This window comes from Carassius auratus, chromosome 22 (genome assembly GCF_003368295.1).
Source record: "Carassius auratus strain Wakin chromosome 22, ASM336829v1, whole genome shotgun sequence".
Taxonomy (NCBI): Eukaryota; Metazoa; Chordata; class Actinopteri; order Cypriniformes; family Cyprinidae; genus Carassius; species Carassius auratus.
Window position 1 is genome coordinate 29,508,297 of NC_039264.1, and position 24,500 is coordinate 29,532,796.

The 24,500-nt window shown below is 35.5% G+C and overlaps 2 protein-coding genes across 2 annotated transcripts; one reads left to right on the top strand and one right to left on the bottom strand.

Moving 5' to 3' along the window:
* Window positions 1-2,017: 2,017 nt before the first annotated feature.
* LOC113040291 (uncharacterized) lies at window positions 2,018-11,949 on the bottom strand. Its single transcript, XM_026198637.1, has 7 exons — window positions 11,706-11,949; window positions 9,630-9,941; window positions 9,132-9,500; window positions 8,629-8,928; window positions 7,524-7,664; window positions 4,951-5,013; window positions 2,018-3,250 (listed from the first exon to the last, which is right to left on the bottom strand). Exons 1-7 carry the CDS (start codon window positions 11,758-11,760, stop codon window positions 2,928-2,930), a joined length of 1,563 nt encoding a protein of 520 aa, XP_026054422.1. The 5' UTR covers window positions 11,761-11,949; the 3' UTR covers window positions 2,018-2,927.
* Window positions 11,950-12,581: 632 nt separating this feature from the next.
* LOC113040294 (uncharacterized) lies at window positions 12,582-19,893 on the top strand. Its single transcript, XM_026198638.1, has 5 exons — window positions 12,582-14,724; window positions 15,008-15,304; window positions 16,251-16,550; window positions 16,728-16,900; window positions 17,520-19,893. Exons 1-5 carry the CDS (start codon window positions 14,676-14,678, stop codon window positions 17,622-17,624), a joined length of 924 nt encoding a protein of 307 aa, XP_026054423.1. The 5' UTR covers window positions 12,582-14,675; the 3' UTR covers window positions 17,625-19,893.
* Window positions 19,894-24,500: the final 4,607 nt, after the last annotated feature.

The following is a 24,500-nucleotide window of genomic DNA, read 5'->3' on the forward strand; positions in this document are numbered from 1 at the left end:
GCAAGACTAAAATTGACCCATATGACTGATGTCTGTTCTAAAAAAGGTTTGGTAAATACAGGAAACTTAGCTCATTTAATGCAATTAATTTGTTTATATAAAAGGAAAAACAATGAATAATGATTATCTTAGAACGATTTGCCAAATCTTCAGTGTTCCTTTAACCATTGGTTTTTTGGAGATCACAATTTCAAGATGTCAACTGGAAAGAGACCTTTAAGATCTCCATACAGTTTGTGAAAAGTGTCAAATGTATTTTGTAAGTGGAATGCATGTAAATGGTTATTCATTGTTTATAAGGAAATTACAGTTTTTTTTAGCAGTACCATGTGTACAGTACATGGTCTAATAATTGGTCTTCAGTGTTACTCTTTGAGTGAAAAGGCTATGAAGATCTCTCTCTCTCTCTCTCTCTCTCTCACACACACACACACACACACTCATATAATGTAGCGTGCCACTACATGTCCCATAAAGGTGATGCCTGTTTAAAGAAAGCCATTTGGTGGCATAGAAACCATTTATGTCAATTGTTTCATAATTTTTCATGGTTTTCTTCAATGTTTGAGGCATATTGAAACAGCTCTACCTGATTACTGTTCATGCTTTTATGTTGGACTCATTTCAGTTTTATCCAAAGGTATTTCTAAATCAATAGCATTATGTTTATTAAGGGCTTTATTATGACATTTATGACATGTTCCTACCAATATCCAGTGACAACTAAATGTCACATATAGTGATTTCGTCACCTGTACCACGCTACTTTGAATCATTTATCCAAGTGTTAATTAGTAAAAAGGAAAATTATCCCATTCTTTTTCGTCGCCATCAAAGTTTTCTCAGTCCTCCAAAAGTGTTCACGGCCCTTGGGAAGAAAAGGCACAACAGACACAACATCTAACTATACCTTCACTTCAAATGTTTAATGTTTTACAACGGGGTATATATAATGATATAATAAGGGTGGTACAGCCCTTTCAACCAATAAGATACAGATTACATACTGTATGTGCTGTATAAGAGCCAAAACAACAAGTTATATAAGGCACATATATGATCGGGAAATACTGGACATATAAGGAATAAAACTGGCAGTGGGACTCTTCAACGTTCAGTTAATGACACACTTAACCCTAAACTAAACACTGACATAAAGAGATACAAGAACAGAGAACAGAGAGGGGTGAAAACACAAGGGGAGAGGAAGGACAGATGAGATCACTCACACTCAAACAATGAACAGACAGAAACATCTGGAAGGGTGTGTACTTTTACTAACACCAAGATTTGCTAAATTCTATTTTATTTAATGACAGGATGCCACACTTTCCACATCATACAAACCTAATATTATTTTGCAGATCTCCTGACTCTGAGTCACAGACCATCAGGGTTCCCAGAACCCTTTGAGATCGCTTGCACTAGAAGGATGTGTATTTTGTTCTAACCAGGAGTTCACCTTTTTTTTTTTTTATAAAAAAATGACAAAAATACTCCAATATTCCAGCTTTTTAATATCACATGAATATACAACGATTTGCCATACAGTCTTGACAATATTTTAGCTATAACACAGAAATGACTCATGAAACTCATTTCTAAACATTCTAAGTGCTTAAAGTTTCTGTATTGATATTTACATTAACATGACATTACATTTACATATTTGGGGATGCTTTTATCCAAAGTGACTTACACTGCATCCAATGTACACATTCACATTTTTACCAGTTCTTGCTTTTCCTGAAAATCTAACACATGACCTTGCTATTGCTGGTGCCACACTTTCTAGATTATGATTATATTTGAGGAGTTTAGCATGTGACTGTATTTTAAGCTCCAACACTAAAATTACTTTTCTGAAAACATTTAAAAGAGCATTTTATAGCCCTTAATTGATGTCTCAATGGCAAACTCCATCAAATAAATCTCAGAAAAATAGTCTCAAACCAACATGTGCATAATGTGCGTGTGCTTTTTTGTTTTTAAATTAATCAAAAGTCAAATGTAAAACACAAATGACTGAAAAATCCTCCCAGATATAAATTCATTACGAACAACAGTAACATATTGCTTTCTTTAAGCTAGTTTTAACTAAACCAACACATGTTGTAACATTACACAATAAAGTTTATGTATGATAGTGTTGAAAAATACTGAAAATATTATTAATGCATTACAGATGTGTTGATGAATCATGTACTGGCAAATGTACCTTTAAAAAAAAAAATGTAAAAAAATAAATAAAAAGTTTTGTTTTAGAAATGAACACAGATTATTATTATTTTTCAAATTAAAATATTTAAAAAACTTGACTGTTGAAATGATTCATCACAATCCTGTGAAAATAGTCCATACCGTAACTGCTCTTGACAATGTAACAGTAAGACAGTGGAAGGTTCTCAACTGTAATGCACTGAAGACAACAAACGCCTTTCCTCTTCTATACTTGTACACACAATAAACTATTTACAAATACAGAGACACAGAAATTACATTAATCTGCTGGTACATGTGTGGTGAACTTCAGTCCTGTAAACATGAGCTTTAACTTCATAAAACCTCACCGGCCTGTAGCTTTGTAGTAACCCTTCAGACCTTGTTCAGGTGTATTGGAGCTGAACTCTGCAGGACTGTGGCTCTCCAGAACTGAGGTTTGCGAGCCCTGTGCTCATCTGCTGTGTTCCAAATTGAATAGTGTCTATCATGTGCTGCATTTGGATTAGCTAACTTTTTCTTACCTTGCAACCATTAAAAAACGTTTGTTCTACAGTGGTGGCCAAAATAAGTGCCAAACCAGTATCTTTACTGGCTAAAAAATGGTTTAAAGCCACCACTGATTAGGGTCGGACTAAACTAAACCGAAGCTAGGTCTCTGTGGAAAAAGAACAAGCAACCCTGATCTATAATCTAAAATGAAATCATTATTCATTTGAAAGAGTAACACTGAATAACTTCAATGAGACATTTCCACTTCTGGTGATCTTTAGTTTATATTCTCCCGTGTGTTCAGTCTTGGTGTTTGTGATAGTCAGAGATCCAGTTTGATGATCCAGCTTCAGTCTGTTTCTGAATCTCCCATCTGGTCCATTAGATGTGGTGGTCTCTCTGGTCCCTCCTTTGGTTTTAGCTATGACAGTGTCTTTGTCTCCAAACATCCACAGAACCTCATCACCTGTCTGTAGTTCAGCATCAGTGTTCAGTGTGACAGATTCTTCCTCCATCACTGACACTGACTTTATTCCATCTGTCACAGCAACACAGAAACAGGAAAATACAAAGCAGAATTAAGAGCAAGAAAACAAACCATATTAAAAAGCAGCATTTGCAATGCTCAATAACCCAAATTAACTTAGCATCTCATTATATGAATGTAAATGTAACCATAAATATTTTATACAAGTCAAACAGCTCAGTTCCCATGTGTGTTGTGGTCTGTGTTAGAATAATCATAGTTTTGTATTCATGTATGATCAGTTACTGTAATAAACACAGCATTAATTCACTAATCTGTTAGACGTAACTGTTTATGTAAATTTGGTTTAAGATCAGATAAATATTTTCACTTTTTTTTTTTTTTTTTTTTTTACTTCATTTACATTTTGACCGTTTTCTTTTTTTTTTTTTTTTTTTTTTTTGTAGAGTCTGTACTAGTTTACTGGTTTTATTTTGATGTACTCTAGACTCTTTATTTCATATATGTTTTTAGATTTTCATGTGTGAGTTTCATCAGTATTGCATGTGTTAGGTAACTCCAAATAACACATAAGTGTTCCCTGCACATCATTTGTTATTAAAAGCATACTTATTAAAGTATACTTCCATAATATATAGTATAGGCAAAAGTAGTAGGTCCAAATTCTCAATACTCATATAAAAAGTTTAGACAAAATTTTCCAAAGGATGTCCATTACTCCTTATGAGACTTTTAAGTGTGCATATGATGAATACTTTACTATCCCATGAGTCCACATGAGAGGAATAATGAATGGATTTACTCAGTGCTGGGAAAAGTTCATTTTAAAAGTAATGCATTACAATATCGTGTTACTCCCTAAATAAGTAATTATGTTATTGTTTTATGTAAAATAATTACTTTTGCATTAAACTTTCTCATCTGGTCTGGGCTTGTTTGTTTGTTGGCAAATGTAAAAGCCCTTTCACACCAAAAACTTAAATGAATAGGAAATGTAAATTCAAAAAGCTCAAACAAAACTTTCAGCTTTGCATCTGTTCTGGATTGCATAACGAAGAGGATGCAAAAGAAGTTCAACATAAATAAAACATGTTTAAACATGTGATGTTTAGTTAAAGTCATTTTTGCTTATAACTGTACTATGGTTGAACTGGACCACTGAAGGCAAGCAGCAAAGACATCAGGTTAATAAAATAAATAAAATTCTTGTTATTTAACATTTAAATATTACAGGTTTGTCCAATATTCATTTTGGGGAATGCTGAACCTGTTTTGTGCAAGTAAGATGAGTAAATGCATGTTAGCAGTTAGTCGAAAATGACTGTAATCATCATATTTACACGGCGCACACAATGCCTCTGCACTTACGATTATTAATCAGCGACTGATTAATAAACCCTCTGTACACTAAATTACATTCATACTCACAGCAAAACACTATATAAATAAAACATTCTGACACTTCATGAATATTCATAATCTAAGACTTTGGGATGTCCTGAAGCCATTGCTCTGCGTTTCTTATTGTTTAAAGGGGACATTGGAAGAATTTTGTTTGTTTGTTTGTTTCTGCCAGCTAGGAAAAGCTATAAAGAAACACGCATCCAGTTTGTTATGGGCTGTTTGCGTCTGAAAGTTTCATCCAGCGAGCTACCTCAATCTGCAGTCAGTTTCTACTGCTACTAAGTAGATAGTCCAATTTTAACCAAAGTTTGTTACAGACATTACTTGAAAACCCTAAAGGATCTTACCGCCTTTTGGAAAAAGGGCATCCAAAGTCCCATTCTCTTTGTCCTGACGGCTGAGCGGCCCTTCTAAAAAAAAAGAAAACAAAAAAAAAGTTGGCTCAATTCATAATCAGCCCCAAAGTGGCCAAGATCACTCTAAACCATGCAGCCAAAAGACCAGCTAGAACCATACCAGCTTCAACATGACAGTCATAAAGCACACACACACACACACACACACAACAGTTTGGTGTTTGAAACCTGTGGCCAGAGGTCGGCTGCACCAGCTGTGCATAAGTTACAACTTAGTTTAATTTTGATATAAAGGGGCACTAAACTCCAAGTTATGCACTACAAATTATTCTTGCATTACACCATTAAATTTAGCAATTCTACATATAAACTAAATATTTATGGATGCATCTGACCTTAAATATTTGAACAAAATGGCAAACTGAATGAATCACATTAAAAAGTCAAAAATACTTTAGTACTTCATACATATACAGTATAATAATGCTGTCATTTAGACTTGTTAAATGTTGATAGAGAACATTATGTGACTTTGATTACTTTGTTAGTGGCTCTTCAGCAAGAACATAATCTACACAGCGCACTTCTGTGCTCATCGCTCCGTATTGTGTGTGTTAAATAAAATCTTATCTGTATCTTTTTTATTGTTCATTATTAATTTCAAATACAGTTTCTGAATGTCATTCACGTTAAAGTAGTATCATTTTTTTTAGAAAAGCTTATTTATCATTAATCACATGAGGAAAACGAAGCAACAATCAAGGATAAATTGAAATTCGCAGCATTTAAACATATTTCAAGGCTGATGTTGGATCTTTAATCATAAACATCGAGCATCGCGTTAGTTCAGTCAGGCCACGTTAGTCGTGTGGCATCAGCTGACAGTCAGCTGTTCCTGACGTGTACCAATCCAGTCTTGACACCTATCACCTGCGGTCTTTTTAAATTCCCATTCTTCAGTGTCTCTTCAATCGCATTGCTGCTTGCTAGGGCTGTGCAAAAAATCTAATGTGATCTTCATGCACATCTCATCAGTAAAGACGTTCCTGTAATTAGAAGTATAACTCCAGCACGTGCGTTCAGATCAGGGTTGCCAGGTTTTCACAACAAATCCTGCCCAGTTGCTTCTCAAAAATAGTCCAAAACTAGCCCAATTGTGTTTCCAGGAGGTTTCCCGATAAAAAATTGCTTCCCGGGGTTAAAATATACGTTTTTTTAACAGGGTTGCCTTGGTAAAATCGCATTTTAGGGGCTAAATATCACGTTATTTGTATTGGGGTCGCTGTGACCCGCGGACATGAAAAACAACCACCTCAGACTTGGCAACACTGGTTGGCATCGAGTCGTAATTCACTGACAATCTACACAAAATCGATGTTAAAATCGCAGGCGATTCTTTGTCGATTTTGAAAGCGATTTTGTGTTAGTTGTCGGTAGACTACGGCTCTGTGTAGTAACTGCCGCTCCACCTGAACCAGTGTTGCCAAGTCTGCGGTTGTTTTTCATGTCCGCGGTTTGAAGCAATCCCAATACCAATAACGTGATATTTAGCCCCTAAAATGTGAATTTTACCAAGACAACCATGCCAAAAAACAAAACGTATATTTTAAACCCGGGAAGCAAATTTTTTTTTTTCTGGGAACCTCTTGGAATTGCGGACTAGTTTTGGACTAGTTTTGAGAAGCAACAGGGCAGGATTTGTTGAGAAAACCTGGCAACCCCGATCTGAACGCACATGCTGGAGATATACTTCTAATTACAGGAGCGTCTTTACTGATGAGATATGCATGAAAATCACATTCGATTTTTTGCACAGCCCTACCTCTTGCAATCAACTCCCTGCTCCAACCCCAACTCCACCAATTGAACCTGTAATCCGATCTAACTTGTTCTTTCTTTATAGTCTTTTCATTGGAAGCAGCCTCTATCACATTTTGTTTACAACTCACGTAATTGTAATTGTGAATTGAAATTATATATGTATCCCTGTATGTATGTTTGTCTTGCTGCTCTCCCTGCTCTGTCCAAGCATGGCTGCATGGACAGGCGTGTAGAGTGTTGCCCAAAACATAACCATACCGCCAACACTAACTGTATGCAATTATAATTGTCATAAATATACATGACGGAAATGGTCCTGATTGAAATCTTATTATATGGCTATGGCCATATAATATGGCTACTTTAGGACCTGCCAGCTATTTTAAGAACAAATGGGGCAGAGGTAGTTACAAACTAGTTTAGTTGTTTCTAAGCATCTACAACGGACTTTATGATCTAATTTAGGTACTAACTTATGAATGGCTGGTGCAAACCTATAAAACTGGCTGGTAAGTGAAGACTGAGCCTTGAGAACTACTCTGACCAACTAACAATAATCAGATCCAAATAAGACAGTTACCTTATTTAACTGATGTTAGAATTGTTTTGACCATTCTTGAAGAAAAAATTATATGAATAGCTTACAAGACTAATCTAAGAAGTCTATGCAACTGGCCACATAATATAAACATATTTACACCTTTAAATTTCCATATAATTCAGAAAAAAGCCAATTGCCTTACCCTTGCTTGTATTAGCTGTAATATGATTTACTTTACGTTTTAGGCAGATACAGTAAATCACACAAGCAGCTGCAGCTGCAGCTCCAAACACCAGCAGAATAGTACTAACTATCCACGTTGTTTTGTCTGATGAACCTGGTACTGTGAAGACAAAGAGAGACAGTCATTAGTGGGAATCAATAAATCTGACTATAACACTTGCATTTGGCTAAAACTTAGTTTACATGAATCTGTTTCTGTTTTATGTCAATCCTAAATCACCCTTTAATGCAATTTCAGATATTACGTTTATCTTCTTTTTTGTATTGTTTGAGGGAAACAACCTTAAAAGCAGTAACTGCAGATTACAGATGTTAAATCTTACTACACGCTACAGGCTCTCGTCGACATGTTCATAGATAACTGACACAAATGATCAGTGCATTAGTGCATTAGTTGTTTTTTACTGTCTTAGCTATAGGGGCTAACTGAAAAGATTATACACACTAATATAAAATTAATAAATAAAAGAAATACAAATACTCACAATATTGGTGAGAACATAAGTGTAATCAACTTTGGTAGCACTTTATTCTACAGTCCTGTTCCTCATGTACATACTATGTACTTATTATAGTAATTACAATAACTATGTAATAACTATGTACTAACCCTGAACCTACCCCTAAACCTAACCCTACCCCATGTAGTACTATGAACTTATTATAGTAATTACAATAACTATGTAATAACTATGTACTAACCCTGAACCTACCCCTAAACCTAACCCTACCCCATGTAGTACTATGTACTTATTATAGTAATTACATTAACTATGTAATAACTAGGTACTAACCCTGAACCTAGCCCTAAACCTAACCCTACCCCATGTAGTTACCTTGTATTATCAGAACTTTCTTAGATAAATACACTATAAGTACACTATAAGTACATGTTAGTACACATACTGTAAAATAAAGTGCAACCTCAACTTTAATCAATAGCATCATTTAATAAAACTATTAATTTTAATAAAGTGAAACAAACAATAAAGAAACATAAAACAATTTGAAGTTATGTTTGACTATTCAAAATAATATGTTTCACAGTCAAAAGACTGACTCACCACTGAAAGTAACACTGAATCTCTGGAATACATTTTGTCTGTTTCTGTGGATCTTCAGTTCATAGAGTCCAGAGTTTGGGATTGTGCATTTTGTTATGGTCAGAGATCCAGTTTGATTGTCAAGCTGCAGCTTGTCTTTGAATCTTTCATCATCATCATAAAGCTGAGCTCCTTTATTGATTACAGCAAGGACAGTGTCCCCAAACATCCATGTCATGGAATCATAAATCTGTACTTCAGTAAAACCAGTCCGTAGAGTGACTGATTCTCCCTCCTTCACTGTCTCGGACTTAATTTCACCTGTGGTAACAAACAATATTGCATTTTCAATATCTGACAGCATCAAAGCACAAACAAAGCACATTTTGTAGGAAAGGATAATTCTGTATCGTTTTTCTTGTTTGAGAAGCAAGATATCAGTTACAATAGGGAATTAAATACTATGGCAGGTGACTTTGTTATTACTGTCAGTTTCAAAAACATGAAATACACAAGCTTCTCACCGCTGACCATGACAATGAATGACTTGTGTATGGTGTGTTTGCTACTGCTGGTACTGATGTCCACTTCATAGAGTCCAGAGTGACTGATTCCAATGTTCCTGATGGTCAGAGATCCAGTACAATGGTCCAGCTGTAGATTGTGTCTAAATCTCCCATCAGGTCCATCATATGTAGAGATTTTTCTAGCCTTTCTATTGATTTCAGCTACAGGAGATTTCTGCTGTCCATACTTCCACTGTATTTCATCATCTCTCTGTATTTCAGTAAGATCTGTGTGTAGAGTGACTGAATCTCCCACCAGCACTGACACCGACTTCACGTCATCTACAGGCACAACTGGAGAACAAACAATAATAGGTACTGCAACACCTGTGTGAGGTAAAAAAGAAACAGTTCTACGACTAAATAATCATTACAGATATGCTGCTATTCATGGCCATTTTTAGGCACATGAACACTAAAGTAGAAGCTAATTACAATGTTTAAAATAATACTCACCACTGATATTAAATATCTTGTTTAACCTATGTTTGCTGCTGGTTACTTCATAAAGTCCAGAGTGTTCAGTTCTGATGTTTCTAATGGTAAGATCTCCAGTTTGATTGTCCAGTTTCAATCTACCTCTGAATCTCCCTTCAAGAACATCATCATATGTAATGCTCTCATTGGCTGCTCTGTTGATTTGAGCTGTGAGGGTGCCTTGGGGGCCAAACCTCCACTGTATCACATCATCTGTCTCTATTCCAGTAAGACCGCTGTGTAGAGTGACAGATTCTCCCTCCTTCACTGACACGGACTCATCAAACACACCTGAAAAAAAGGAACAGCTGAATGGAACAACAATTAAACAGAAACAATTATAAACTGTCATTCTACAGATTAAAAAGTGCTCAAGTCGTGGTATTGCTGGCCCAAGAATCGAATCCACAACCTTAATGTTATGAGTCAAACTCTCTAACCACTAGGCCATGACTTCACCCTGTGGTTAGTGAGTGGCAAGATGAAAACCACTATTTTCTGCTTCAAACTTTCACATCCTACCTTTAGGTTATAATATAGTTTAAAATTCCAATTCAGATTTAGATTTTCAAAGATTAATTATCAAATTTTATACCTTTTTCTAAAAAAAAATCAATAAATCAATGACACTAATGTTTTTTTTTTCCATGCAATAAATCCATTTAATCAATAATTAAAAAAAAAAAAATATTAACATTGAAACTGTTGAAAATACACAACATGTTTGAACCAAACATGACAGCCTCTGAATTTACTGATCTCAGTACTAATATTTTATATGAATTACTGCAATAAAAAGAAAATTTAATCGTGAACAAGAGCATGAACAACAATATCACATTAAAAAAACAAAAAAAAATCCAAAATGATATTTCCCGAACATTCAACTTCCAAAAGTGCATTCATTTTAGCCATGTTACATTCATTTAGTTGACTATGTGCTATGTACATTCACTCCCTCCACCTACAATCCCTGCTGGCCCAAGACTCAAACCCACAACCTTTGGGTTACAAATCAGAGTGTCTAACCATTAGAACACAACTTCCTCGAGAAGTAACGTTTGGGGAGAGGTTCGGGACCAGTGGCTTAGCAGAGTGCACCACTCAGTTGACACACAGTGTACCAGCCGATCAACAATCGAAGGTACCAGGTGTACCTAAGGTGTATCATAAATTAACAATTATTCAATTATTATCATCAAACTGAGCAATTGCAAATAGCAACTTAATTCATATGATGTGTGTACTGCTATTGGTTTCCTTCCTTGTGTCATTTAGATGGAAATCAGGTGCCTATTATTGTTGAGTCACTTATCAAAATTTGCAAGGTGCTTTTTCCATGAAAAATTGCTAAGCTAATCTGAAAAGTTGCTAAATTTAGCAACAAAATTGATAAAAAAAAAAAAAAAAAAAAAAAAAAAAAAAACTAACCAATCATAGCACATTTCGTATTTTAGAAGGTGGGCTTTCATTTGAGACTGGAAATTACATTGAAGTAAAATCCAAACACCAGAAGCAGACCCACACTCTCTCCAAAACACTCTTCAGAAATATGCGGGTGACGTCAAGGACACTGCGTACATGTTTTTTATGGTAAACCCCTCCCTTTAGCTCAGCTCTATTCCTTACTAAAAGTTTGTCTCAGCAGCTTTGTGAATAGGTTTTAGAAGGAAACTCGTAGCTAAACTCTTTAACTGCTATTTATGAGAAATCTTAGTGGTAAGATACAATGTTTCCAGCATTGGTTTCGATTAGTAACGAAACTATCATTGTATATATATATATATATATAAATAAAAAAATAATAATAATAAAATAAAAAATAATAATAAAAAACGTTGAAGCTAATGCGTTACAAACATCCCCAATTATATATATATATATAAAAAAAAAAAAAACAGACTAGACCATGTTGTTTGCTGCATTACATAATATAAGTTATCATCGTTAATTTATTTTGTAAACTGGGAATAGAGAAATTAAAATGACATTTATCAAACCAAACGTTACACGCACTCAGAATGAAACCGAAACAATAACAAACATAAACCTTACCGACAATGAAAAAATGGAGTACAAAGATGCTCTTCATATTGTTAAGGACGTCCATGAAATCGGAGTTTACGAGGATGATCTGTGGAGAGATTAATTGTAATAATCCGCTCTGTTGTGATCTGTTGAAGTCTCTTACGGCGACTAACAGGGATTCACGGAAAACAAAACAGAAGATCGACGGATAAAGTCTATAACGACTGCTGATGAATTTATTTGATGTGCCAGTGTCTGATACTGAAAGAATAACGTACGAATATAAAATAAAGAAAAAAAGCGGAGTTAGTAAACGCCTGAACCACCTTCTTGGCACCTACCTACCTATTTTACAGACACCACAAAATATTGTTGGATAGCGTAAAAACTGGTACTTACATATTCTTTCTAACATAAAAAGTCCAGTTTTCTTAACGTTAAAAGAAACTTTTTAAAAGGTATGATGTTTCTCAAACATTCTTTCAACTTCATTTTGATTTAAAAATTCAACATTCTAGGAACGTTGATTTGTAACATTCCAAGAACATAAAAAGGTCCAGTTTCCATATTAGTATAATGTTATTTTAAGGTTAGTAAAATGTTCCTGCAACATTCTCTCAGTCATTCAAACACCTGCTGTGATCAAGCAAGAAAGAAAGAGAAATAAGAACACAAACTACAACTTTCTTCAGCCACAGTCTTAGGTGAACTTTAAATGTCTCAAGATCTGAATAAACAACTCCACAAACAGCATTACCAGCTTCACTTGTAGTAATACTAACCAGAATGATTTTATTTCTGTCATGCATCTACAGAAGTTCTTATTGAGAATTCACAGAGGTTAAGATGTTGATGTCTTAATTAAAATGTTTTTTGAGATCATCATCATAGAGACCAGGGTTTGCTATGCTTTTTTCTGCAGTTGTTTTCAGAAAACATTTCTGCATATATAAGCAGATCAACAAGTCTGTGTTAATAACAACCAACTGACTACACTAAAATGGTTTAACTGACCCAAATGATATAAAAATAAACAATTTGAAACACTTTTGTGGTTCGTACACTGATGTTTAACAGTGAATAAATATTGTTTTTGCTAACTTTTTGATTAAAACATGTTTTAGGTTATTTATACACTCACAAACATCAACATTTGGCATATTAAACACAACAATGGTGACATGTTTCATGCCAGCATACGAAACATGTTCATGGCTCCCAGCATGCATTGCTGCAATTTTTTTTCGGGATTGTCACCATTGTTGAGGATTGTACGACAACAATACAAAATACAACATTTTATTGTATTTATGCTACTGTAATCACAGCAACACTGCTGTATAAACACAGAATTGTGTTGTATTAAATCAACAGTACATTTATTGTATATTGTTTGCTGTAAATTCACGGCAATTAGTTGCCAGGAGTTTCTTGTAAAAATACAATACATTTTTAATCGTGTACTTATCAGCCGCATTTCCACTGCGAGCCAGGGCTTAAAGCGGGCCGGGTGGGGGCTCATAGCCTCGGGCCAGGAGCACCGAGGCCAGAATAGTGCTGCGTTTCCACAGTGGAGCTTGAAGCACCGCTGCACGACACTAAAACACACCTCTCAGAGCGACGTCATGCAACCACATCATTTCACCAACAAAGAGAAGTTATCAGAAAAGTCACTGGAACATGCGTGATCACAAAACAAACACGATAAAAGCGGCCGTTTCCTGCATGCTTTGTTATATATATATACAGGCCAACCTCTGGGGCTGGACAGAAGTTTTATGACAGAGGAATCAATGGCTCAAGATGAACACAGCCGACTTTTAAATCAAACGTCAGTTATTATTCACATTCTTTACGGGCAGTTATGTAATAGACAAAAAACACATAGCACAACACAATTTTTAAAAAAAAAAACAGTAACCTTCATAAAAAAAGTACTGGATTAAATTTTCATCCCAAATTTTCACCAAACCAGATTCAGCCAGATTCTCTGAAGACCGGATATCAACAACAACTGTCATAAATAGCCAACAAACATTAAATCCGCTTCATGGCGGATTCCGGCTGATCAAGGTAGAGTTTGTCACTAGTGGGCGCTCATGTAGCATGAGCTTAAAAGAATTTGAAAGAATTGAAAATATATCGAAAATAAATAAATTGCATGAATAGAATAGAGTGAGATGCAGAGATGTACTAGGATGAGGTGGTAACAAATAAAAAGGGTTGTTTTGTTATACAAATATAATATAATATAATATAATATAATAAAAAAATAGGCATTTTTTAAATAGGCAAAAAAAATATATAAAAAATAAGATTACATCAGAGAGCAAGATTACGGCATTAAAAAAAGAGAAAGATGACAAATCTACTGTCACTCCCCTTCTCTAATATACTATTATAACACCAAGTGTAGTTTCATATATACATTACATATTTGAAAATGAGCATGCTATAAAATTTGCATCAACTGTGGTTTGACCTGTACTAACTGTATGCATCTTGTGTGTGCTTGTAAATTTACTAAGCCATCAACAGACTACCCGGAGTAGGAACTTATGAAACTGTAGTAGGCCTATATTTATGTAAATTATGTATTAGATGGTGGAAATAAGTGAATTAAGGGTACAATGTAGAGAGATGATTAGAAGTCACATGACAGAAATGTAACCAGTGTTACTGTTAAATATGTTTGATAACATAAATGCAAAAGTTACTGTATATTAGTTTAGAGTTTGAGACATTATAAACAGCAGCATGTGTTACTAGACCTAATATTATGCACTCCAGTCCAAAAATGTATTTCTATATCATCCACACACACTTTATGAGAAACCCAACCTCCCCATCTCTCTCTCTCTCTCTCTCTCTCTCTCTCTCAAACCCACACCAGGTTTAGTCTGAAGTTGTCATTACTCGTGTGTTAGTGTAAAAGCACTTTCCTTTAAACCACGACTCATTTCTCTGCAAACATCCTGAGTGAGAATAGTTCGGGCGATGTTTCACTCGTTTGTCTCGTGCTGTTTTTGCTTGTGCCATTTGGCTGGTAAGTGATGCAAATGTTATGGTTTTAATTCTGGCATATTGTGATCTTACATTAATGAAATATTCAGTGCGTTTGGTGCCTAGTGTATGAACATGATGTCAAATGTACATCAAAGACTTATCAAGCTGTATAGATAAATATAATATCGTTACATGTTTTTGTTTTCGGAAACAAAAATCATTCTTGTGTTTTTTAAAGTGGTCTCATTTTAAAACATGCATGTGTGAAAAAAAAACACCTTACTCAGAAGTCAGTAATAACTGGAAATGCATCTGTTCTCCAGGTGTGTTTGCTGATACAGCCCCAGTGAAGTCAGTGTCAGTGATGGAGGGAGATTCGGTCACTCTACACCCTGATGCTGAACTACAGACAGATGATGTAATCCAGTGGAGGTTTGGATCTGAAAACACTCTCATAGCTGCCATCAACCGAGGGACTGGAAGCTTCTCCACAATTACTGACAGACTGACACTGGACAAGACGACTGGATCTCTAACCATCACAGACACCACGATCACAGACGCTGGACTTTATCAGATCAGAGCGAGCATCATATACAGATTCAGTGTTACTGTCTATGGTGAGTAAACAACTACTGTACTAATATAACGGTTTGCAATTATACAAGGTCAACTGGTGATTTCGGAGTACACTCACTTTCTCTTTCATGAGAGCATTTCCTCTCTTTGGCTGTTATGTCGTAAACTCAAGGGGCAAGGTTTCTAGACCATGAATTTTTAGGTGCGTAATATTCAAATCAAAATTTTTGTTAGCTGTAGGGCTGCACGATTATGACAAAAATCATAATTGTCGATTATTCCCTTGAAATTGTAATTGCGATTATATATTACGATTAACACAATTTAGATTGAATAATTTTTTTAATAGCTTTATGCCATTGTTTGAAGCCACTGCATGCCATATTGTTATATCAAAATAAACCAGCGGAAAACACTCTTCCTTCCACTCTTTTTTTAAGCCTCAATATCATATTATATATATATATATAATTATTATTATTATTTTATTTTTATTTTTTTCTGAGAAACCAAACCAAAGTAAATATATGCATGTATTATGTTATATTAAAACAAAGAAATTCAAACAATTGGGAAAAAAACCCTTAAGATAATCTGTAGAGAGAACAACAACATATCTTATGCACACAGAATGATGTAAGTGAACTTTTTTTTTTGTGTAATTGTGCCTTTAAACGATTACATAATTGTGTCATCTGTAATTGTAATTGCGATTACAAATTCGATTAATTGTGCAGCCCTAGTTAGCTGTCATATTTTATAAAGGTATGATCATTTGTATGATGTGATTGGCGGAATACAAACGTTTCATGAATCACACGTGAACCCTCCCCTAAGTTGATTTGTGCTGCACTCGTTTTTACGTGTTGTTTAGAACACTTTAATGCACAAATCCCTGCAAAAAAAACAACAACAAGATGTTATTACAAAGATCAAACACATTAGAATGTGCTGATATTGAAAAGTATTTATGTCTCATGTTTTCAGCTCGTCTGCCTGTTCCTGTCATCAGCAGTAACTCTTCACAAAATCCCTCATCATCATCATCTTCATCACAGCAGAATTGTTCACTGGTGTGTTCAGTGGTGAATGTGAGTCATGTGACTCTCTCCTGGTACAAAGGAAACAGTTTATTGTCCAGCATCAGTGTGTCTGATCTCAGCATCAGTCTCTCTCTACCTCTGGACGTGGAGTGTCTGGATGATTTATACAGATGTGTTGTGGCTTATTCATTCACAAACCAGACCACACTTCTCAACAACACTCAGCTCTGTCAACCATGTTCAGGTATATCAGAAGTGATAATAATGATCGAATGAGCTGATTTTTTATTTCCCTGACTAAAACAACATAAGCAGTTGCATTGTCTTCATACACACCCCTGATTATATTTGCTACAGAGATCAGAATAGTGTTTACTGTAATACAAAATTTTATCTCTTTGTTGTTCTTACCTTCCTTCAGAATCTGTCCACTGCTGTGGTTCTACTGAAGCTGTGATCCGATTGGTCGTTTCCACTCTGGTGGGCGTGGCTACTGTCGCTGTGCTGGTTTATGACATCAGACCCAGGAAAGAAGAACAGCAGAGAAGTCAAGACCTCATACCAACTAACCATGCTCTCGTACCAGACAGCAAGGTGATATTCACAGTAATATATGAACCAATACATAATCAATGCAACGAGGGAGAATCTACAGTCAACCAGTTATCATAACAAAACAAATATAGAGTGAGTGACAGGGACCCCAACGTTTATTATGTTAAACACATGATATATTGGTCTAGAAACACTGAAAAATGGTTTTCCAAAACGTTTCATGGTCACAAAAGTGAGGAGTATTATGAAAATTTTACTATACTAAAATTAAATGAATAACATTACACCCAGAAATGAAAATTCTGTCATCATTTACTCACTCTCAAGTCATTTTTAAACCTGTGATGTTCATGCGTCTGTCAAACAAAATGTGGGTTACCTAATAGTTGCCGGTAGCCATTCACATCCATAGTATAGAAAAAATAATAATAATCATGTGGAGGTTAATGGCTACCATCAACCAGTATAACAGTATAACTGTTACCAATACTCTTCTATTTGACATTCAACAAAAGAAATGGACTCAAACAGGTTCAGAACTACTTGAGTTAAAGTAAATGATCACAGAGTTTATTATTTTTGGGGGTGAACTATCCCTTTAATTGTATTCATTGATTTTATCTGTGCATCTTGTGAGAGTGTTTGTGTTGTCTTTCAGAAACTTAAAGAGGAGGATGAGATGTATGAAGGTGTGAGTTTGACACCTAGTACATCCAAGCAGTCCTGGGCTCATGAACTCTCTATATACAAACACCACAAGTGATTTCATACAAGCTTAAAAGGACACAGACAACTCGGGTTATTTGTGGGCGCTTCTGGGGTTAAATGTTAATGCCTATTTATCAGCCCCCTTTTAAGTCCACTTATATTGTAAACATCAGACGTACTGAGGTCACTCGCAGTGAACTGAAAGTAATTCACTGAATGCATTTAACACTTGTGCAGCTCCATTTGTGAGTCAAACCGAAACCTGCTGTGGTCTTGTGACGTACTTCTGCAAAGAAATGTGGTTTGATCCGCTGGACAAACAGCTTGTGTGCGAGAATGTGTCTGTTACTGGATGTTTGTTGTTCATGTGTGTTTGCTTTTGTCTTCTTTTTAAAATCTGCTAATATAAATCTCAATGTTTTGATTTCCTTTTTTATACAGTACAGTTTTACTGTGGAATAAATCACTGAATCAAATCTTGCTGTTTGCTAAACAATCTTAAACCAAACTCTGAGATCATACTGTGTGATTGAGAAATATGAAAATACCATCTACTGTACTTTGAGTCTGTGAAACCTAATTTGGAAAACGCAGCTAACTGTATGTCTACAACCTAATATAATCAGATTGAGATCCTGCAGATAAACAATGATAATGGCCGAAGCATGAGAAGCGAAGGTATTTCTATGAAGCTTCATCAAACGTGTTTTCACACCTCTCACATCCTGCTTTCATAACGCATATCCTGTGTTTGTCAATTACGCCTGCTAGAAATTGTAAGAGAAATCCCAGCATGTGATTTACTGTTATTTATAGTATCAAGCAGATATCCCATGGTTGATAATGTACAGATTTATAGTGAAAATATAAACTACTCCATCTTGGAGATGTTGCCATAATAGAGTATCTTAGTAGAACATGATTTTAGTTTCTCCAAGGTTTGTTTATATACCCATATCTGCACATATTTGAACACTTTACCTTGTACTATATTTCACCAAATTTCCCATGCTACAGATCTGATTCATGGAAGGCCTTGTCACTTATGAGGATGCACTTAAGAGGCCTCCAGACATCTCAAAGCTATAGTTCACCCAAAAATTAAAACTACCATGATTTACTCATCCTAAATAGGATCATTATTTGCACTGAGTGTAAATATCATATCTGAAAATACTGATATTTTCAAGTTCTCTGGGAAGATAACACAAATACGACAGATACATAATCAGTGGTGTGACTCGAATCTTCACTCATAAATGTCGCCATCTGGTGGATAAAAAAAAAACATCCACTAACAGTCTTATAGCACTGTAAACTTAACCCCTCCTAACATCTTACACCTGTGTCATGGATGTTGAGGGCATATGTCATATATTTGTACATAATACAAACATTTGGCAATAATTTGACTCACCCTGATGAATATCACCCCTTCTATTGACATAGCAAAAGTTAGAAATGTCACGGATAATCAAACCTACATCCTTGCAAACTCATAATTACAGCTTCAGAAGTGGGGAATATTATTATTATTTTTAAAGCAGCATAGACTCTGAACTGACCTGAACTTATGGACTGGGTAGCATTTCAAACTAGAAGGATCAGATGGTCTCTGTTAAAATGTAGTTATATATGCACAATTTTTTTTAGTTTTTCTCCAACTGTGTGGTGATGATTTTTGTGATGAAAAACAGGGTCAGATGGTCGACAGACTGGAGACGGTATGTTGGAAGTGGCAAAAATGACAAATGTTCATAACGTGCCTAGTGCGGGGGTCTCCTAACCCGTCTCCTGTCCTGCAGCTCCAATCTAGCTACATCCACACGAAGCCAGAGCTTTCCCTATACGATCAGTTTCTGCCTCTTTTACCATTATATAACACACACACACACACACACACAAATAATGACCATTTACTCCTTTTATCCCAGTTTATTTTAAATTCCCACAAACCATGTAAATAATGTAACCCTTACACCACATACCACACCCATTAAAAGGTAATACAAAGGAAAGGCAACAGTGACAAATAATAATTCACAAAGAGTTAAATTTATAATCATCTTTAAATGATTGAATGGTTAAAGAACAAAACCAATGAATAAATCGAATGATTAAAGATTAAAATGAAGGAATACATTGAATGATTAAAATATAAATGATTATAAAAGATTAGGAATGGAAAATAGAAGGAAAAAAAAAAAAAAAAAAACTCACACATGCATGGTTTTGTTGAAGCAGCAAGCACACACACACACACACACACGTTTATTTTTGTGGAAAGTCGGTTCATCCCATAGGCGTAATGGTTTTTATACTGTACAAACTGTATATTCTATGGCCGTACACCTAACCCTAACAGGAAACTTTGTGCATTTTTACTTTCTCAAACCTCATTCTGTATGATTTAAAAGCGTTTGAAAAATGGGGACATGGGTTATGTCCTCATAAGTCACCCTCTCCTTGTAATACCTGTCATACCCATGTCATTATACAGAGTTGTGTCCTGATATATCACAAAAACAAGAGCACACACACATTCACAGGCTGAAGGATTCTGGGTATTGTAGTTCTTGTGGAATCTGTCAGTTACATAGGTTTAGTTAATGATGGCTTCAGAAGCACACACCACTGACTAATAACCTTTAAGCTCCCAGGTGGTCTGTCTTAAAGGTTTAATTGTTTAAAAATAAATTACTCCACAGATTTGTACTTCTCAATCTGTTGATCTCTCGCGAGTACAGACTGCAGAGATACAGAGCATCACTATAAAGAAATATATTTAAAAAAGATGAAGATTCACTACAGAAACATTCAACCTGTTCAATGTGCTAAAACACCAAAACGTACATAAACAACTGAAGACAAACCGATCTCACAAGCATTAAACTAACCCAAAAGAGACTTACTGTAAAAGCCAAGATTATAAACTGCATCCAGGAGATTTTTTACAGCAATGGGAAATAGGTTTCAGTAGATTCATTCTGATCTAATTCAGAGGGTGTTACAAAACCCTTAATTTAATAAACGATGAATTTACATTATCCCTTACTTAAAAACAATGGTGCGATTCATTAATTTATTTTACAATGTACAATTAATGATTTCCTTATACATAGAGAAAGATGGAGATCATGCGACTTGCCAAAAAAAATAAAAAATAAAAAATAAACGCCCGGTCTCTAGATTCGATTTTCTGCCCAGCAGAGGTTCAGATTTGTATACTTTTTATTTTTGGTTACAAATTTCCATCTGGGCAGCAGCAGTACTTTTGTTTTTGTTTTTTACTTAAATTTGACCAGTTGAGCCCAACTGGATATGAATATTAAAAGGTCAGATCAGTGGTATTATCAGGCTATTAATATTTTAACATCTAGATATCGATGGCAGAAGGCCATCTGACGGAGTAAATATATGGGGGTTTCCACTTGAATCTAGTTTGAATCTTCTAACAATAATCAAAACGTCCTCATCAAGAGCAGAAACAGGGATAATTCACCCCAAAATTATGGTAAATCCCTCACATTAACTCATTCATGTATTACCATTATTAGATTTTCTTTGATGTAAAATAAAATAAAAATCCACGTTTTCTGGAGCACTTTTGATGCTCTCCATCTTCAGCTGAAGAGACACATGGAGTGGAGAAGATTGTACGAAGCGCTTTTGACTCCAGATAACAATATTAGAGGATTCAGCGCTGACCGATCACGAATATAAACGACTGTGAGCACAAGTAGTGTCTACAGCTCCTGTGTTTTGACACGCGGCGCACTTTAAACTAGAAACGGTAAAACAAGGTTACCGTTGTCATTAGATTTCGTGATCCGCTTGAAACCAAGCCGGATTCTGGAACCACGTCCGTTAGACCCCCGTCCTACATGAACGAACATGCTCATACAAGACTTACATTTCCGGGATAATGTACAGTCACAGCACTTCTTCCACAGCTCTGCACTATAACCTTCTTCAGTAGAATCTTGACTTATTATATATGCTTGCAGTAACGGCTGGTTTAATATTCCTAACACCAGCGAATCATTTCATCAAGTTAAACCGCACATGTGTGTGTTTTTGCAGAGTTACACCACCGTAGAGAGTCGATGGACACGGATCCTTGTTGTGCTCCTCTTAATGAACATGACCTTTCTCTAGTGAACCCCAGACAGAATCTTCCAAGAGTCTCAGAGATCTGGATTCCTCTCATCTCTCATCTGAGACACGCTCAATCCTGGTGAGATCTCTGGGTATCCTACAGAACTTTTGAGCACAGAAATGAATTGGATTAAAAGGCAAAATTCATGTTTGGAAATATATATCCAAATGGCTAAAAATAAAAATGGCTGTGTACACACTATTAAACCCAATTTTGCACAATACAGACTATATTTCCCTCTCACTATTGTCTCTGCATGTAATACTCACCATTTCTGGAGTTCCTGCGGCGATAGTAAATCACACCAACACCAGCTGCAGCCAGCAGCAGAACACCAACAACAACAATCACTGCTATTTCACCTGGAGTCAGACCTGGATATGGAACGGATGAAGACATATTCTTTAAATTATTTTCTGTATATTTCCACATTATAAATTACACTTTGCATTTCCCTGTTAAGATAAATGGTCTGTGCTTCAGTGTGTTTTGTGAAAGGCATGGGCGCAGCATAGGCCCAGTGCAAACACAGCGTGTGGGGGGCCCCTTTCCAATCATATATATTTTTTCATTTTTTCCCAATCAAAGCCAGTTTTTTTTTTTTTTTATAAACATGTTTCTAGTGTGTTGGTTGTTTAAATTATTTATATTTGTACTACAACATTTGCTTATTCCCATCCTCAGTCACATTAACAGGAACCGCTGAAGTAGGATCTAGTGTTGGGCCTGTTGTTGTTGCTCTGGCTGTTTGGAACAGAGCGTTTAATGTGTTAAGTTATATTTGAGATATTTATGTATATATTTTTCAGTTTATCATCTTAAGTTTTTTCTGTCTTTACCTACAATGTAGAAACATTTTAATTTATTTTTTTACACTGCAATGAATAATTTAATAACAGAAAATTCTATAGAAGTTATGACATGATTTTGTTTTTTAATGTGTAAATGATGAAAACTGATGGAAATCAGATCGTCATGCAGAAATAAACATTTATACAGTGAAAAGAGTAAACCTGTCTGAACATCATTGGTCAAACAGTGAACAAAGAAAAGGGTAAATAACTTTGAAACACTTACCGATGACAATCAAAGAGAAATTTATGGGAACACCAAAGTTTTTGATTTTTTTTGATGACTTTTGTGCCATCACAAATGTGGTTTCTGTTTAAACTTTGGCTTTTTCCTGGACTCTCTCTCATGATGAAATCTGCTTCATAAGGTCCAGTGTGTTGAGTTGTGATGTCTGTGATGGTCAGAGATCCAGTCTCATAGTCCACCTCCAGTCTGTCTCTGAATCTCCCGTCTTCTCCATCATATAAACAGCTCGTGTTGGGATGTCCATTGATCAGAGCGATGAGACGGTCATTAAAATACCACAGCATCGAATCATTTGGTCCTTTGGTGACATTAGTGTTTAGAGTGACTGAATCTCCCTTCATCATTGTCACTGACTTCTCTGGTGTATCACCAAACACTCCTGCAGACACACATGAACACTTACTGAATAAAATCAAGCGATTCAGGAATGCTTTAGATGCTCTAAGCCCATACACATGCGTTTTATACATGAACAGTCTTCCAATATATTTAGTATTCAACTTTGTAAAGATTAATCTCATCATTAATGTTTTAGCATAAACCCATCCTTTTTTTTTTTTTTTTTTTTACCTGCAAACATTTAATTTCACCCATGTTAAAAATAAGCCACTGGTACATCTCTGATCATTTACAGAACTTCTGGTGAAAATGGACAAAGGTTGTTTTTTTTGTTTTGTTTTTAAATCATGGTCTATTAGGACGCTCTTTTTTTTTTTTTTTTTTGTCTCTGGTTCCTATTCACGTCACATTCCTTTATTGCAGTAATTTAACATGCCCATAATATAATATTGCTGCTGAAAGACTCAAAAGTAATTAACATTTAAGGGAAATCAAGCCTGGCACAAGCTTAGGGTGTGGTTTTGAGAGCTCTTAGCTCAGCATCTTCTCCTGGAATTCCTGGAATCTAGAAGAACCGCCCTGATCTGGTGATCAGTGATCTATAAAGGGGGGGATGATGTCACATCCTCAGGATTTGAGTGAGTCAGTGAAGAACGGTATCTTTTGGAGGGAAGTTATACAACTTGTCTCTAATCTGGTGTCTTGCATATGAATTTAGATTTCATATGCAAGACACCAGATTTCAAATTAGGCAAGGCAAGTGTATTTATATAGCACATTTCGTACACAATGGTAATTCAACTTTAGTTTTATAAAGACTTTAAGATTCTTATAAAACTAATGTCTTGGATAGGCATCAACATATAATATACACTATCATGTAGATCATGAAAATACGACCTCATAGATACCAAACAGCATATAGATGAGATTAACTAGTGATCCATCGTAAGCATGTATAAAACGTATACAATACACAATATACAAGAACAGAGACAGTATACACAACACCCTAAAATATGCCCTGTGTGAATTAACTCAAAGGAAGGTTTTTCTATGGATTCATAAGAGAAGAGTCCCTTTTTGTGTGCATTATGTGTCGGTTTTCTGATAGACTTGAGTTAAGAGTTGCTCAGTCACATTCCTGGGGTGTTGTCAACCTATTGTTATCATATTGAGGTGACTGATTCCTTTTGGGGGATGGGTCCATAGGCCCTTTGGTTAGATGTGGAGGCCGTAGATATTTGTTAAATGTATCAAATAGTTGTGTCTGATTGGTCCAAATGCTTGCATTCATAGTTAATTTCACTAATTCCATTCAAAAAGTGAAACTTG